Source organism: Rattus norvegicus, chromosome 8 (assembly GCF_021556685.1).
Source record: "Rattus norvegicus strain SHRSP/BbbUtx chromosome 8, alternate assembly SHRSP_T2T, whole genome shotgun sequence".
NCBI lineage: Eukaryota > Metazoa > Chordata > Mammalia > Rodentia > Muridae > Rattus > Rattus norvegicus.
This window is the reverse complement of record NC_141541.1, coordinates 104,349,869-104,367,438: the sequence shown is the minus strand read 5'-3', so window position 1 is coordinate 104,367,438 and position 17,570 is coordinate 104,349,869. Positions and strand designations below refer to the sequence as shown.

General features: G+C 37.4%; 1 protein-coding gene across 15 annotated transcripts in view; it reads right to left on the bottom strand.

Annotated features, from left to right (window-relative positions):
* Xrn1 (5'-3' exoribonuclease 1) overlaps positions 1-17,570 on the bottom strand; it is a 108,694-nt gene that overhangs the window by 62,431 nt on the left and 28,693 nt on the right. For 12 of the 15 annotated variants that reach the window (XR_015626490.1, XR_015626489.1, NM_001305240.1 and 9 more), the window contains 8 exon segments: positions 17,423-17,542; positions 13,498-13,667; positions 11,310-11,430; positions 11,119-11,217; positions 7,054-7,157; positions 4,064-4,195; positions 2,765-2,927; positions 352-465 (listed from right to left, as the gene is read on the bottom strand). Coding sequence is in view for 13 of the 15 variants with exons in the window: in NM_001305240.1 (NP_001292169.1) it covers positions 352-465; positions 2,765-2,927; positions 4,064-4,195; positions 7,054-7,157; positions 11,119-11,217; positions 11,310-11,430; positions 13,498-13,667; positions 17,423-17,542 (1,023 nt within the window). In the remaining 2 variants the exon portion in view is untranslated. 15 annotated transcript variants of the gene reach the window in all.

The following is a 17,570-nucleotide window of genomic DNA, read 5'->3' as shown; positions in this document are numbered from 1 at the left end:
TGGTGGAAAGAGTGGAGTTATTTAAAATATCATTAACCCTAAAACCTTAACATAATTTTATAATTGCTTCAGCTATAACCCAATAAACGAACTAGACAAGTGTATTACGTGCCTAGGAGAGAGCATACTGCAACAGGGTCACTGGTGTATTAAAAAACACCAGACTTTGAATTCTTTTTCCCACCTCCTGATCACTGGCTCGTCACTATAGATAAATGCTGTGTTTTTAAGTTACAAAAGTGAATACTTTTTTATGTTTTTCTTTTGGCATTATATTTTATTTTGCACTCAAGATGCAAAACTGTATTAACTTGAAAGAAAGAAAAAAGTCAATAAAAAGTTGAAACTAACTTCTCCAGTGCAGCCGTAATAAGGAGTCCCAAGCATAAACACCACACTTCTGGGGGGAAACAAATCATCCAGTGTTTTGATATTGGAGAAACGAGAGTCAAAAGCTCGGACATCCTATATAAAAAGAAATATAAGTCAATCATCACAGCTAATATTTCTAAAACCTGCATATCATCTTTTTTCTTATGGGATTAAATCTGAAATGTCAGCAAATGTCAAATATAAAGATTTTCTGTAAAATAATGCCAAAGTCTAAGACACAGTGACCCTGTTGCAGTATGCTCTCTCCTAGGCACGTAATACACTTGTCTAGTTCGTTTACTTCTTACATAACCATTGGTGGCATAACCATTAACCTCATTTCTGTAGACTGTCACCAAAGGGGGTGAACCTTGCTCAAGGTCACATAGCAAAGAAGCCACGTTGGACAGTCTGTGCTCTTAATTACTACACTAAGCTTATTAAGAGAGAAACAGAAATTACAGGGTTAGAATAATATAGCAGTATTTATCCAAGGGATAGGGTTAGATTTCAAGTCCCTTCCACACTGTGTATGTCTGAAACCATTGTCAGTACCAAAACCTATGAATTTTTCTTACACATCTCCATCTAAGACAGAGCTTCCTTTATACACTGGATAAAGTGAGAGATAACAGCAATAGAAGACTCTGAATGTGGCCTCTTCCTTTCAGGGCCTTACACTGTATTCACTTGTTCCCTTCTCTGATGATGTGACGATACAATGCCTCCATGATGAAATGTGGTGAATGACTAAGTTATAAATATGGGCATATGCTCCAACCTTGAAGTAGAGCAGCAACAGCGAAACTAGAACTTTCCTTCACAATTTCATGGATGGAATATTCATTCTTATTATCTGTAATCAGATCATTCTCAACATATGAGGAGAAGTTTCATCTTTTCACCTGAAGGAAAGCATATTTAATTGCCAGTACCACTATCCTTGACTTTGGAGTCATGTAGTAAAATGAATGTGACCATCTACCAGGGCACCGTGACAGCTGAGCTGGTGCTGAGATACTACTCAGTAGACAGCTCATACAGCAAGGATGCACTGGGCAAAGATGAATTCCATCTGAGGAACAACCAAAGATTCATTTCAATATTTAGAATGGTGACCATTTAAAAATGTATGAAAAATGTATGAATTGCTAAATTCTGGCACTTTCCCAGGAATAGTTGACATTGGTCAAATGAGGTAAATGAAGCTGTGAAAAACCAAACATTGAATAAAGATTTTTCCATTGATTCCTTATAATATTGGAGATTATGCAGAGGTCAAACCTTTAATATTCATTAGTTTAATTCTGGCAAAAAAAAAAGTTGCCCGTGATAGTCTCAAATACAAATCTTCTTGCTTCAATTTCCCAAGTGCTAGGAATACTGATACTCATCACTATACCTCTCTAAAGCCAGTATTTTTGAAGGATAAAAATATGTTGATATATAAGAATGGTATAAATGCTAGAAAATTTATTCTAGAAAATATGTTCTTAAAAACTACCACAACATTGTTCAAGCATTGTGGTGCACACCAATAATCCAGTACTCAGGAGGCAGAGGCAGGTGGATCTTTGTGAGTTCAGGACTTGTTTTATAGAGTTCCAGGACAGCCAGTGCTACATAATTGAGAGAACTCATCTCAAAAAACAAAACAAACGAACAAACAAACACAAACAAAATCTCAAATCAACCAAGTGAACAGTAACAAAAAAATATACCACAAAATCAAAACCATGTATATACTGGCAGAAGATGGGACAGTCCTTATAAAGAATAATATTAAAAAATTAAAAAAAAAAACACAAACCAGAAGAGAAACATTTAGTGTCTGTGTCAGAGGGCAACTTGTAGGAGCTAGATCTCTCCTAGCGCAGGACTCCAGGGACTAAGGTCCTCATGTGTGGCTGTCCTGGAGAGAGCACTTAGGCTGTTGGCTTGGCTGCAAGCATTCTGACCTGCTGAGTCATCTGGGTAGCCCCCGAGTAATACATTTTATAAATTATGTTAAAAAGCTTTATGATACATTGCTAAATCATTATTATATTCATAAACATTAATTATTGTAACTGTCTTTTTTCTTTTTTCTGTTGTTGAGCTGTCAAACATCTAGGATGTCATGAATGCTAGGCAAGTACTCTGTTTCTGAGCTCCATCTGTAGCACTTTAAGAAGGTTTTCTTTTCGGACATGTTCTTGCTAGGTTACCCAGGTGCCTAGGCTGGCCTTGAACACATTATCTGGCTTAAACAGACCTTGAACCTGTAATCTTTTTACTTCACCCTCCCAAGCAGCTGGGATTACAGGTGTGTGCCCAGATCTTTCAGGCAGGACTTTTTATATAATGTGTTACAGTATACATTAAGAGAGAATTGAGACTTAGGGAACTTTACCTTAACAATAGTTTGATAAACAAAAGGAAGACTTTGTTTTGACCACTGTTTTTCTAGACGAACTTCACCATTCTGATTGACTTGATATCTACGACCTGTGAGCAACTGAGCATATACAACAGCAGATGTTTCATTTATCATTATTCCCTTTCTTCTTAGATATCTACAGGGAGAATAAAAAAGAAAGCTCTTTATGTACAAGTACGTATACAGTCCAAGTGTAGTCATCAATTAAACCAATCACTATGAAACGCCTGTATCACTGCAAACAAATGCAAGGGAGGTCTCAATGTGCTCTAAACCAGTGCTCTTCAGCCTTTCTGATGCTCTGACCATTTAAAACAGTTCCTCATGGCGTGGTAACCCCCAACCATAAAATTATTTTGTTGCTATTCATAACTGCAATTTTCTTACTGTTATGAATCATAACATAAATATATCTGTGTTCTCCAATAGTCTTAGGTACCCCCTGTGAAAGGTCATTCAACCCACAAAGGGGCTGAGACCCCCAGGTTGAGAACTGCTGCTATAAAACCTTTGATGGTACTGATTTTAGTCTGTGGACCACTTCTCCACTGTCTCTGTGACTGAATACGATATTAATCTGTAAAAACACGGAATTCCGCACTCAAGGAAGGCTAGTCACACACACACACACACACACACACACACACACACACACACACACACACACGCACGCACACTAAATGTAAGGAAAATTTAAATTTAAAAGAAAGTGAAAAAAAGAAACCATGAAACTCACCAAACAGAGGACTATTTTACATGCAAAGGCTCATTTGCCTTACTTATATATGGTATAAACTTTACATAATTACCTCTTCCTTTCTGATTCTTTTTGCTTTCAATTAAAATTTGCATACTTTTAACACTCCAATCTTTCTTTTTCTGAATGGCTTGAGGGATTGGGCTTGGACCTTGAACATAACAGAACATAACATAGTCCCAGCCCTGGCACGTTTTAGGTGTATTTCCTATGTATAGATTTGACACTGCTAAGAGGAGTGAATCCTCCTGCCTCAGCTTCCTGAGTGTGGTAAGTAAAGTTGTGTGCCATCATGCTCAACTTTTTTAAAAGTGTATGTATTTAGTGTGTATCAATGTTTTGCCTACATGTCTGCCTGTGTTTTATGTGTGTCCGGTGCCTGTGGAGACCAGAATAAATGGGCTACTGCATGGGTACTGGTAATTGAACCAGGGTCCAACTCTGTTAAGAGAAGCCAGTCTCTTAACCTCTGAGACATTTCTCTAGTTATCAGCCACATTCTCTATGACACTCACTGTTCTGAAATTCCTTGTATTTCTTTAGTCCAGTTCGATTGTTCTTTATCTGAAAGTTGGATGACTTTACATGGTGGAGCAGTTCTTCCCAAATAAACCTTCTGTGTTCCTGGAGGTTCTTCCATATAAAACCTTAGAAATAAAAACAAAGAAAAATTATATAAGCCCAAATTTGGGCTTTAATGTAGAACTTACACAGAATTAGTGTTCGGAGGAAAAAATAATGCAATTACAAAACCACAAATCTGCAAACTCAAACATTTTTTAAAAGTACAATAATATAAACTAGAGAATAAAGAAGATGGAAATTTCCTATGGTTGCATGTTTGTAGGTCCCTGGATGCCTAGTAACTTGAGGAACTGGTGAAGAGGATATTTTGATTCCATGAATTTGAGACCAGCCTACACAACACAGCAAGACCATGTGTCACCTCAAGAAAAGATGCAATATTTAGGTATAAACAGAACAAGAGTCATATATTGTCTGTATAATGAAAAGATAAAGCTCCCCCAACCTTGCCTCTTTCCTCTTCTCTTCTCTTTTCTTTCTTTCAAGATAGGGGATGGCTATGCTGTACAGGCTAGCCTTGAGCCTTCTCGTATCCTTGGCTAGTCTTGAATTTGTAGAGATCTTTACACCTTAGCTTAGAGTGCTGGGATTATGTGTGACAATTATGTCCTTTATATTTAGCAACATTTCTATAAAAATTCCTTCAATATTCACAGATATAGAACAATCTATCTTAAAGGAGTCATTAGAAGAGCTACAACCATTTTTAATGATTTTTTTCTTTTTTTCCCGGGGCTGGGGACCGAACCCAGGACCTTGCGCTTCCTAGTCAAGTGCTCTACCACTGAGCCAAATCCCCAACCCCCTCATTTTTAATGATTTAAAAAAGAAAATGGTTTTAAAAAAAAGTCAACTGCTATCACTTTGATGTTAAGACTTGGCATACAATTATAGTAATCAAGAAATTGGCATAAAGAGTCCATAAACATGAGTAGACTGGAGAACCAGAAAATCATCCACGGGAATACATTCAGCTTTAAAAAACGTTGGTTGCTGTCATGCCAGGGCTCTGTGCATAGTAAATAAAAGCTCTCCCATTGATCCAATTCTCAGGCTGTAACTTTTGTTTTCTATTATTTTTTTAAACATATATTTCATTTTTTATATGTAAAGTGTGAAAGTCTGCATGCATATGTGTCCTGAAGGCCTGAAGAGGCTAGAAGAGGCTTTGGATCCCTGCAACTGGAATTAGGGATGGCTGCGAGCTGTTGTGCTGAGAGGGGAGCCAAACTCAGGTCTTCTCCAAGAGTGTAAGGGCTCTTAACTGTTCCTCAATCTCTCCAGCTGCTGTAACCAACTTTTGATAAAAGCAGTCCAACAAAGCAAAGATAATCTTTAACAAATGATGTTTGTGGGCAAATATACAACCTAAATCTGTAAAATTATGTAAAAATTCATTTAAAATTGATCACTGACTTAATGTAAAAGATGATAAACCATAAAATATTCAAAAGAAAACATTAGCAATCTTGACTACATTCAAAAGAGAGAACTAAAGTTTACAGATCCAAAAAATGATCCTCAAGATTCCTCACAGGAAAACTAATGCCAGCAAGAGTAAAGTCATAATGATAGTGGCCTTTTATAAATAACATTCATTAAAAAGCACACTAGGGGAAAAGGAGAGTGGACAAAAAACTTCTAAAACCAAAATCCTATGTGTGAAGATACTTTTTGTCATGTAATAAATAATCAGAAAATACAACTCTAATCCAATTTCTCAGAACAAAACTTAGTTTTAGCTACACACAAGTAAAAACGATGACAAGACTTATATGAAATGAATTTAAAAAGAGCAAGAAAGACCTGCCTTACTATTTTTTGATTAAGAGAATATGAATTTGGGCTGGAGAGATGGCTCAGCGATTAAGAGTACTCAACAAGAGGTCCTGAGTTCAATTCCTAGCAACCACATGGTGGCTCACAACCATCTGTAATGGGATCTGATGTCCTCTTCTGGTGTGTCTGAAAATAGCTATGGTGTACTCATATAAATAAAATAAATAAATCTTAAAAAAAAAAAAAGAGAGAGAATATGAACTTAAATAAAATGGCAAAAATTCTTCTTAAAAAGTAAGGCAAGGGGTACTTGAGAGAAGGTTCAGTATTTAGGATGGCTGCTCTTCCAGAGGACCTAGGTTTGATCCTGAACATTCACATGACAGCTAATAACTATTTAAAACTCCAGTCCTGTACCCTCTCTTGGTCTCCACAGGCAACAGACATGACACAAAGCCATATCTGCAGGCAAAACACCCATAGACAGACATAAAATGAATGAATAAAACAAAACGAAAACCAACCAGTCAACCAATCAAACAAACACAACCACAAGGCAACACAGTATGTTCCAGATAAACCAGCGCCACATAGCAAGGCTCTCTCTCATTGATTTCTTTTAAAAACTAACGTATTACCTATTTTAGCAGGTAGAAGCACCCTATTGCACAGGCCAGACAACACCCAGAGTCTACGTTAGAAGGAGAGAACAGACTACCAAATATTGTCCCTGACTTTCACTGCAACACCCTGCCACTTGTCCATTATACATAGATACATATATACTAAATAAATCATTGTATTATTGAAATAGAATCTGGGAAGAATATGGAAAAGGAAAAGCTATATATGTTACTAATTTTTATCAGAAAGAAATACTTGCTAAATAACACAATGGATATTGTTTAGAAAAGAATTGGCTTATAAAACTTCTAACCTACTAAGAAGAAAAGAAACCAGCACAATACAATGTGTATCCCAAGCAATGCATAAAACGAACTGTCAACAGTGGTTGACATTTACGTGGTGTGAGTATAGTTCTGAACTACAGCGTAAATGTTCTTATAATAATTTTATCAAAATAAATGAGTTATGAAAAAGCAAAGCAGATATAACAGAGAAACCATGAATTGTAACTTACTTAGTTTCACCATCTGATACTGCCACAACTCTAGCTTCTTCAAGATGAGGCCAGTTAACAAAGACTGACTTTCCCAGCACAGATGAAGCTATGTTCTCTATACTCTAAAAAGCAAAACCGGAAAAGTTCACTTGTGGTTTAAATTCAACAGGAAATTTTTCAGAGGCGAATTCTGCAGTTCTATTTAGCTTAAATCATACAATGAACAAGATGGATTAGTGACAACAAAATTCCCTTGACTAGGAAAATTCTGAATTTACTTGTTAGACTCATCTTTATCTTTTTTACTTCTCTGATAAGAAAGAAGACAGAAAAAGAGTAGTAGTGATTTCTCTTTAGACTCATTTTGGTTGATACTTAAGGCAGCATCTAAGAAATATAAGAAAAAGAAGTTTCTCACATCACTATGTGGCATGGTAACAAAAACAAGTATTAGATTTGAAGTTAGGGGACGGGCTGGAGAGATGGCTCAGTGGTTCAGAGCACTGACTGCTCTTCCAGAGGTCCTGAGTTCAAATCCCAGCAACCACATGGTGGCTCACAACCATGGTGGCTCTGTAATGGGATCCGATGCCCTCTTCTGGTGTGTCTGAAGACAGTTATGGTGTACTCATACATTAAATAAATAAATAATTAAAAAAAAAAAAAGAAGTTAGGGGACATAGTTCCAAATTTTGGCTTTATTTCTTTCAGAAAAACTGATCAAATTATGTTTTCCTTTATGAACAGAATGTAAAATGTCTTCCTTGAAATATTGGAAATAAAGAAAACAATATACATAATAGTGTAAAATCCTATAAAATATTCTACATTAAGTAGTATCCTAAAGATTTCAGCTTTAAAAAGAAACTAAAGTTTAAACATAAATTTTATTTATCTTTAAAATTATATTTGTTTGTTTGTTTGTTATTTGTTTTGAGACAAGAATGTTTTCATGAAGCCTAGGATGGCCTGGAACTTGCTATGTACCTAGAATTATGTTGAATTTCCTGCTTGTACTCATCAAGTACTGGGAGCACAGATGTATTTAGTTTAGTGTGGTTCTGGGGATTTAACCCAGGGCTTTGCGCATCCCAGGAAGGTACTCTGTTAGCAAAGCTACAGTCCCAGCTGAGTTGGTAGAGGGCTTTCTTAGCATCCATTAAGCCTAGAGTTCAATCCTCACTCCTACAGAACAGAGCACAGTGGTGTCTGCTTTTTATCCTAAACTAGGGAAAGAAGCAAGAGGATCTGGACTTCAAGGTATTCCTCACTTATTTAGGGAATTTTAAAAAAAGATTTATTTATTTATTCTATATAAGTACACTGTAGCTGTCCTCAGACACACCAGAAGAGGGCATCAGATCTCATTACAGATGGTTGTGAACCACCATGTTGCTGTGAATTGAACTCAGGACCTCTGGAAGAGCAGTCAGTGCTCTTAACCACTGAGCCATCTCTCCAGCCCTATTTAGAGAATTTGAGGCCAGCCTGGGATACATTAGGTCCTTTCTTAAAACAGAAACAAAAAATTTTTAAGCAGTAAGAGAGGATTTTTTTTTTTTTTTTTTGGTTCTTTTTTTTGGAGCTGGGGACCGAACCCAGAGCTTTGCGCTTCCTAGGTAAGCGCTCTACCACTGAGCTAAATCCCCAGCCCCGAGGATTATTTTTATATTCTGTTCAATAATCAGATTTTTCTTAAGGTGAACATCTAAAAGTACAGAAAAACAATGCTGTCAAAGAAAGCAAGGGTCAACATTAGAACTAAGTCCCTCAATTATTCTTTCTTTTGTCTATATTAATTTTATCTTAGCCCACTATTTTATCTTAGCCCACTATTTTCAGTTAAGTTTTGAAAAAAAGCACCTTTCTCTCCCAGATTAATTCTTCCTGAAGCTATATGTGAAGTCCACTACTATGTCATCCATTAAAAAAGTCTCTCATCCCAGGAGATCTAGATACTCTTCCTGGATTCTTCCTCTTCTGTCTTCTGTAGACATTCTTCCTGGATTCTTCCTCTACTGTCTTCTGTAGATACTCTTCCTGGATTCTTCCTCTTCGTTGCCTATCCTTATGCTTTCACCTCTCTTTTGTACTAATAAAAGTAATTTTTTTTAAAAGTCTCTCTCTTTTTTATTTTTCTTTTTGAGACAAGGTTTTGATATGTGGCTCTGGTTGGCTGGAAGTATGGAGATAAGGCTGGCCTTAGACTTACAGAGATCCACCTGCCTCTGCCTCTGCCTCTGCCTCTGCCTCTGGGAGAGCTGGGACTAAAGACATGTAGCAGCTAGAAAGTCCACTGTTATTTTCTATGTACATATGACTGGTGTGAGGTACCAGAGTGGGCACCAGATTCCAGAAGCTGGAGTTGCAGTGGCCGAAAATGGGCACTGGAAATAATACTCTGGGCCTCCACAAAACAGCAAGCACTCTTAACTGCTGGGCCATCTCTCCAGCTCCAATCACAGCTTTCTTAGTCAAGGACTTAATGCCTGCCTGTCTGCCTCCTTTACTCTCTATGCACCCATTCTTCTATCTCCCGTCTTTAAGAACTGAACTCCTGCATAAACCAATGCACTGCAATGCAATTCCACCAGTGTTTCAGTTTTTACTCCTTCGAGGTTTTGCAACATAAAGCTTTAGCCCCAGGTCTTTGTGATACCACTTAACTTGGGAATCATTCCTTGTAATTTCTGTGTTCTCAATGTCACTTTAACTAGCTCCTTTGCAGTCTTTATGATTGTGGATATTTCATTTTTCCCTTTCATTTGATTTTTTTAAAAAAAGATTTATTTGGGCTGGAGAAATGGCTCAGAGGTTAAGAGTACTGGATGCTCTTCTAGACATCCTGAGTTCAATTCCCAGCAATCATTCACATGGTGGTTCACAACCATCTATACTGTAATCTGGTGCCCTCTTTTGGCCTGCAGGCATACATGCAGACAGAACCCTGTATACATAATAAATAAATAAACAAATATTTTAAAAAAGAGACTTATTTATGTGTATGAGTGTTTTGCTTACATGCATTTATGTTCACACCAAGCGTGCTTGGTGCCTACAGAAGCCACAAGATAGCATTAGATACCTTGGACTTAGAGATGGTTGTAGGTCCTTAGAACCAAACCTAGGTCTTCTCCACGAGTGACAATTCAAGTCATCTCCCCAGCCCAGGCATTTTCTTTAATGTTGAGATCGTGAACATTGAATGTAACCTTGTTTTGGGAAATAAATTTCAAGGCCTCAGCCATAAGTCATCTGCTAGGAACTTACGCCAACAACAGGTATCTCCAACCTCTAGCTTGAGGAATTTTAGGTGTGTAAGCAGCTTTTTAAACTGAGTTCCATCTTTGTGAAACGCTGGTTAAGAAAGGGTACCAGGGTAGCTCTAGTTAGGAATCTTAGTAACCATCTTAAGATTTGATCATGATTAATCTCCCAATCCAAAAACTTCCCTATTTAACTTTTCTTGCTACTATTACATTCTAGCTCACTGGCTCGGATGCAATCAGTTACTACTGTCCTTCTAGATCTACTGTTACTTCACTTATATCCTCATCGATTACGGCTACAAACTCAACTTGTAGGCTTTACTATTCTTTTTTTCTTTTTTCAACTTACTCTAGAATATTACTATAAGATTAATCTTCATGAAGATATCAATTTCAAAATAACAGTCACAGGAGGGAAAATCCAAACTCCTTAACCTGGTATTCAAGATCCTCCACAGTCTGTTTCAGTTTCTCTGTTAGACATAAAGGTTAAAAGAAAAAGGATAACACCTCACAGCTATTTATTTTGAAGTTGATAATACTTCCTTCAACAAGAATGCCTTTCCCTCCCTGTCCTGACCCTCTCAGCACCTAGCTCGAGCGTCTGCTCACTGACACCCGTCCCTAACCACAACCCTATCCTCTCCAGACTGCATTCATGGTGCTCCTTAGAAAGGCTTTTAGGACCATTTTGAAAGCTGAATCTGAGTTACGGCACATAAACAGCGTGGCAGATATAAGCAGTTTTATGCATGGCAAATATTCTATAAATAGACAAGCAAATAAATAAATAAATAATAAACAAAGTACTTACGAGTTCATCTGGTTCTGCATTCACTGTGATTTCCAACATCATGTTTTCACCACGACTACTCTGCTGGAATACTTGAACACCACTTTTCTTCAAAAAAAACTTTAAAAGAATTCAAAAATTTTAATTTTAATTCTTTATAATCACTTCACTTTTAATAAAGTGAAAAAAGTCTGAATTAAATAGCCACTGACTTTATGTTTGATGTGTTTCAAAGTAGGGAATCCACAGAAATATAATGCCTTCTGGTCAACCCTGGTTATTTTGTTCTTGTTTATGTCTACGCGCCAAGCATCTAATGATATTATTTTATACCTAGAAAATAAATCAAAGTATTTAACTTAAAATTCAAACATTATAAGCAATTTTAGATTTCAACTTTTTTTGATTATTTCACAAAAATTACTGTTCCTTTAAAAGAGACATGTATAGTGGCATATGTCTGTAATTCCAGTACCTGAGAAGCAGAGGCAGAAGGCAAGTTCAGGACAGTGTGAATTACAGAAGGAGTTCTAAGCAAGTCTAAGAAGAACAGTGAGGCCCTATATAAAAATCCACCAGCATCAGCACCAGCACCACCCGCACCAGCAGCAGCAGCAGCAGCAGCAGCAACACACACACACAAGAACTATTCCTTTAAAGAAAATACAGGCATAGTGGTTTATATAATCTCAAACTAGGGAGGCTGAGGTAGTTAGATTGTTTTGAGTTCAATGCTATTCTGAACTATAGAATAAAATCCTGTCTCACAGGAAAAACCAACCAAGCACCCAACCCAACAAGGAACAAATCAGGAGCAATGAAATGGGTAAAGGCACTTTCTAGAACCCACATGGTAAAGAGAACTGATTCCCAAAAGTTGTCCTTTGATTTCCATATACTTGTAGCAGACTTGTTCATAAACATGCATGTACAGACAGCCTTACACACACACACACACACACACACACACACACACACACACACACACAAATATAAAAAAACCCCAGAAATTTAATGTCAAAACACTAAAGAAAAGCAAACATAAACAGAGAAATAAGAGCAATCCAGCTTCCCTCTTATTACTAGTCTAGATATTGTTAGGCCTGTAGATCACTAAGTAAAGGTTTTTTATCCTGCTAATTTAGGACAAGCTATATATAATTTACTTTTGACAACTGAGGGGCAAGGAGATGGCTCAGGCAGTAAAATGCTTGCCTCCCAAGCATTGACCTAAGTTCAATGCCCAGAATTCATTTAAAAGGCAGGTGTAGCAGCATGTCTGTGAGTTCCAGTGTGGGGCCAGGAGGATCCCTGCGCTTGTTGGCTAGCCAGTCTAACAAAACTGGTAATTCCAGGTTCAGTGAGAGAATCTATCTCAAAATAAATGAATAAATACAAGTGCAGAATGACTGAGGGAGAGAGAAAGAGAGAGAGAGAAAGAGAGAGAGAGAGAGAGAGAGAGAGAGAGAGAGAGAGATATCAACTTATACACAAAGGGAAACAAAGCATAATATCAACCTCTTTCACGTTCTAAAAGACTAACATTTCACAGTCTAGTTTATGTTTTGTTTTACTTTTACAAACAATATGTACTACAACTGAAAATGTTTACTCAGCTGTAATTAAACAAACAATATTTTCAGGGAAGTTAAGAAAAGAGAAAAAATGGGAATGGCATTACAATGGGAAGAAAATGAAAAAAAAATTGAAGGAGCAAAATAGGGGTCCTTGATTTTTCTTGTCTGTGGTTGAGTAGTTGGTGATAGTAAGAAGGCGAGTTAAAGCATAACGCTGGGGACAGAGACTAGTTAGAGAGCAATGCTGGGGACAGAGACTAGTTAGAGAGCAACGCTGGGGACAGAGACTAGTTAGAGAGCAATGCTGGGGACAGAGACTAGTTAGAGAGCAATGCTGGGGACAGAGACTAGTTAGAGAGCAACGCTGGGGACAGAGACTAGTTAGAGAGCAATGCTGGGGACAGAGACATGGACAATGACATGGACAATAAAGACAAAACGCCGCACACATTTAAAACAGAAATTGTCTATAAAGTACAGAGTTATACTAGGAAGAAAAAATATGTACTGTAGTAGAAGGGGAGAGACAAGCACTTGCTCAAAGAGGAGAATGACATGAGGGACGGAGCGGGGTGCAGCTTACTAATTGGTACTTTCATTCTGAGACGGGACATGGTATACTGCTGGCTTTGAACTCCTGGACTCAAACAAGGGCCTTCTACCTCAGACTCCTAAGTAGCTAGGACTATCCGCTTGAACTAAGATAGGTTTTTGAATATCAATTAACTGTCACAAACATGAACTCTTCTCACAGCTATTCAAGCCTGTGTCTATGTGAGAGCTCTTCGTTCTACGGTTGGGAAAAGAGAGCAGGCACTATTACCTTGTACTGCAGCGTTCTATGGCAGGGAACTTTTCTGGCCATGGAGAGGAGTAGGTGAACTCTGTGTCGCTATCATACCAGCACATTAGGCACTCACTGTGTTGGTTTCTCTTCCTTTCTTCCTTCTTGAGGGAGTGGTTACATGTCTCCATGGCTTCCAACAATCGCTTCTGATATAAAAAATGGTAAAAGATTAAAAAAATCCCATAATCTCAACATACAGAAAAGTGTTTTCTTCTTTGTATACTATGTTGCTCTGAAAAAGTAAAATCTTGGGCTGATGGATGGTTCAACAGGTAGAGCACTTGCTGCCTGCCAGTCTGATGATCTGAGTTCAGTCCCTGGGACACATATATGATAGAGGGAGATAATCAACTCTCATAGGTTGTTTTGACGTCTACCTGTACAATATGTCATGAATGAGTGCATGCATACACGTGTGCGTACACACACACTCACAGAGCAAATAAGAGCAAAATGAGAGTTCAGTGTCATTCTTAGTTACTATCAAGTTATGCACTAGCTTGTTATAAAACACCAGAGACAAAAATAAACAACAAAAGGTCCAGAGAGAAGAAACTACCAAGTAAGAAGGCAAACCAGAAGCTACCACAGTGTAAAGAAAACTTAGGATAAGAAAAAGTAGACTCACGTCTAAGAAAAGGCAGGTTATGACTCAAAAAGAAGCATGCCTAGCTGGGGATGTGGTGCTATCAAGAGATAAAAACTACCAAAACTAAGAATTCATAAAATAAAAGGAACTGATATAAAAACTAAAAGCACAGACCTGTTTGTAAACATTTAAGTTCATTTGTTCATTGATTTACTGACTTGTGCACACACACAGGCATGCTTGCCTGTTTGAGAGGTTATCACCAATGTGTCTTCCTCTGGCACTCTCCACTTGATGATTGGTTTCATTTTTTCATTTTTGGTTTACTTATGTGTACAGGTGTTCTGTTTGCATATAAATTTGTGTACTATGCATGTTCCTGTTGCCTGAGGAGGCGAGAGGAGGGCACTGGATTCCCTGAAACTGGAGTTACAGATGGCTGTGAGTGGCCATGTGGGTGCTGGAATTGAACCTAGGTCTCATGGAAAAGCAGTCAGTGTTCTTAACTGCTAAGCCATCTCTCCAGTCCCATTTTTATTTTTTAAAATTAAATTATTATGTATGAACACATGTACATATATGCATACATGCTGTGGCACATGTGTGGGGAGTCAGATGAAAGAAAAGTAAGAAAGAATCTATGATTCAACACAGAAAACCAGAAAACCTTTAACACTAATAGAGGAGAAAAGAGAACAAACCTGATCCAACCAACCTGGTGTTTTAATAAAAACACAACAACCACCACCAAAAATACTGAGAAAACTACAGAAATTAGCAAACCTTCTTCAGTAATAACCTTAGCTGTAAATAAATAAATAAATGAAGAAGAAGAAGAAGAAGAAGAAGAAGAAGAAGAAGAGGAAAAAGAAAAAGAAAAAGAAGAGGAGGAGAAGGAGGAGGAGGAGGAGACCAACAACAAGATATGCAGACTATAGCTGACTGGACTGAAAAACAGAACCCAACTGTTTGTTTTCTCCAAGAAACACCTCACTGGCAAAGGCACCCACAAATTGTGATCAGGACTCCAAGTCGGCCTGTCAAGTGAATAGAAGAAAAAAAAAAGCTTATATACATAATCTCATATTTGAAAGGGTAGATTTCAAAATTAGAAAAGATAACAAGACCATTATATATTAAGGGAATATTAATCAAGATGATATAATGATTGAGATACATCCACTAAATGTTTCAGCTCTTAATTTCATAAAATAAACACCGATAGTCAAAAAACGTCTCAAAGGTCTTGATAGAATAATAATGATGACTATGGTTGCTATTTTTGGTTGTCAGCTAGGCTACATCTGGAACGACCCATAATCTAGATTGAACTACAGTCTAGAAATGCAGGGCACACCTATGAGAGATTATTTTTGCTAAGATGAATCCACTTCTAGACTGGACCTTTGAGGTCGGAAGATACATTTGATCTGGATCTTGAGGAGGGAAGATACACTTTAATCTGGGCCACACCTTCTGCTGGAAGCCTAATTAAGGACATGGAAGAAGGAAACTTTTGCTCTCTGCTTGCTTGTCCTCACCTTGCTAGTATGTCTATTCCTTCACTGGCATTGGGGCCTACTTTTTGGGATTCTAACATAAACTGAAGACTAGCAAGATATCCACCCTTGTGGACTAAGAAACTACAGCCAGCTATTGTTGGATTAGCTGGGCTGTTGTCTGTAAGTCATTCCAATAGATCTCACAAATATACTTATTCTGTAAGTTCTCCTTCTCAGAACCCTGTCCAGTAGAGATGACTTTAGTACTGCATTCTCATCAACCCAAAAATTAACAGAGAAACTCCAGAGTTAAACTGCACCAAGACCAAATGGACATATGAGGTATTTACCTACAAAGGATATCAAATATACATTCTTCTCAGCAGCCCATGGGACCATCTAAGACCACATTCTAGGCCACAAATTGAGTCTTCACAAATATAAAAGAATGAAGATATGCGGTGTCCAGCTGACCTAGCACTTGGGAGGCAGAGACTAGAGGGACAGTTTAAGGTTATTCTCAGCTACACAACAAATCAAGTCTGGACTATGAGAACATCTCAAAAAGTCATAAAAAAGTGAATCAAAATAGTTCCTTGTATCCTATCAGATTATAGTGGAATGATAATAGCACTCAATAGCAAAGAGAAACTATGAAAACTATACATATATATGGAAACTGAATGAAATAAACTTGCATGAAGTGGGCAACTGAAGATATCATGGAAGAATTTTAAAAGTTTCTACAATCAATTTAAAATAGAGGCCTGGCATACTGCACATTCTGACGTACAGCTAAGGGAGTTTAAAAATGAAAACTGATGACTTACAAGTGCTTATATTAAAGAAAAACATTAGTTATCTCAAATAAATATCACTTCCAGGCTTTAGAAATAAAAGAATAAGACGTCCCTAAACAGCAGGTGGGAAAGACTTTCTGAAAGGACCCCATGAACACAGGATATGATCCTAAGAATTCAAAACTAAGATTGAGTGAAATTAAGATTTTTAAAAAAAAAAGACTTATTTAATATATAAGTACACTGTAGCTGTCTTCAGACACACCAGAAGAGGGCATCAGATCTCATTACAGATGGCTGTGAGCCACCATGTGGTTACAGGGATTTGAACTCAGGACCTCTGGAAGAGCAGTCAGTACTCTTAACCGCTGAGCCATCTCTCCAGCCCCGAAATTAAGATAATTTCGAGATTGAGACTTTTTAATAGTAAAGAAAACAATCTGCAAAGAGAGCCTACAAAAAATGGAAGAAAATTTTTGCTAACTATACATCTGTGAGGGAATTAATATCTAGAATCTAGAGTGACTCTCAAAAATTACATATAAAAAAGTCAATTTAATAGGTAGGGAAATAAACTGGACAGACAGTTCTCTAAAGAATTAACCCAAATAGCTAATATATGAAAACATGCTCAACAGCCTTAGCCATTAGGGAAAGAAAAATGAAAAGAACTCATAGTCTATCTCACCCCAATTAGAATGACCATCATCAAAACAACAGATGATGGGGCCGGGGAGACAAGTTTAGTTGGTAATAGATATAAAAACCATCAAGATCAGAGTTTGATTCCAAACTTGCCCATATGAAAGGCTGGGCATGGTGACACATACAATCATACAAACATGGTGACACAATCTAAAGGCTAGGTAGAAAGAGATAGGAAGGTCTGTAGGAGGCAAGCTCCAAAAACAAGATGTCTGATGGTATTTGAAGAATTAGACCTAAGATTATCTTTGCCTGCCTCATATAAAAAGACTATGTGTTTATGTGTAATTATTTCACATACTGACCTCATCAATAAAGGGTATTAATACCACGGCTTCCCATTCCTGTTGTTTTCCATTTAGATCAGTTTTAAAATCAGGTGGATAATATTCTATAATTGGCGAGTCTTCGCTGGTCATCAAATGCTGTGAAAATATAAACGGGAGAGCTGAG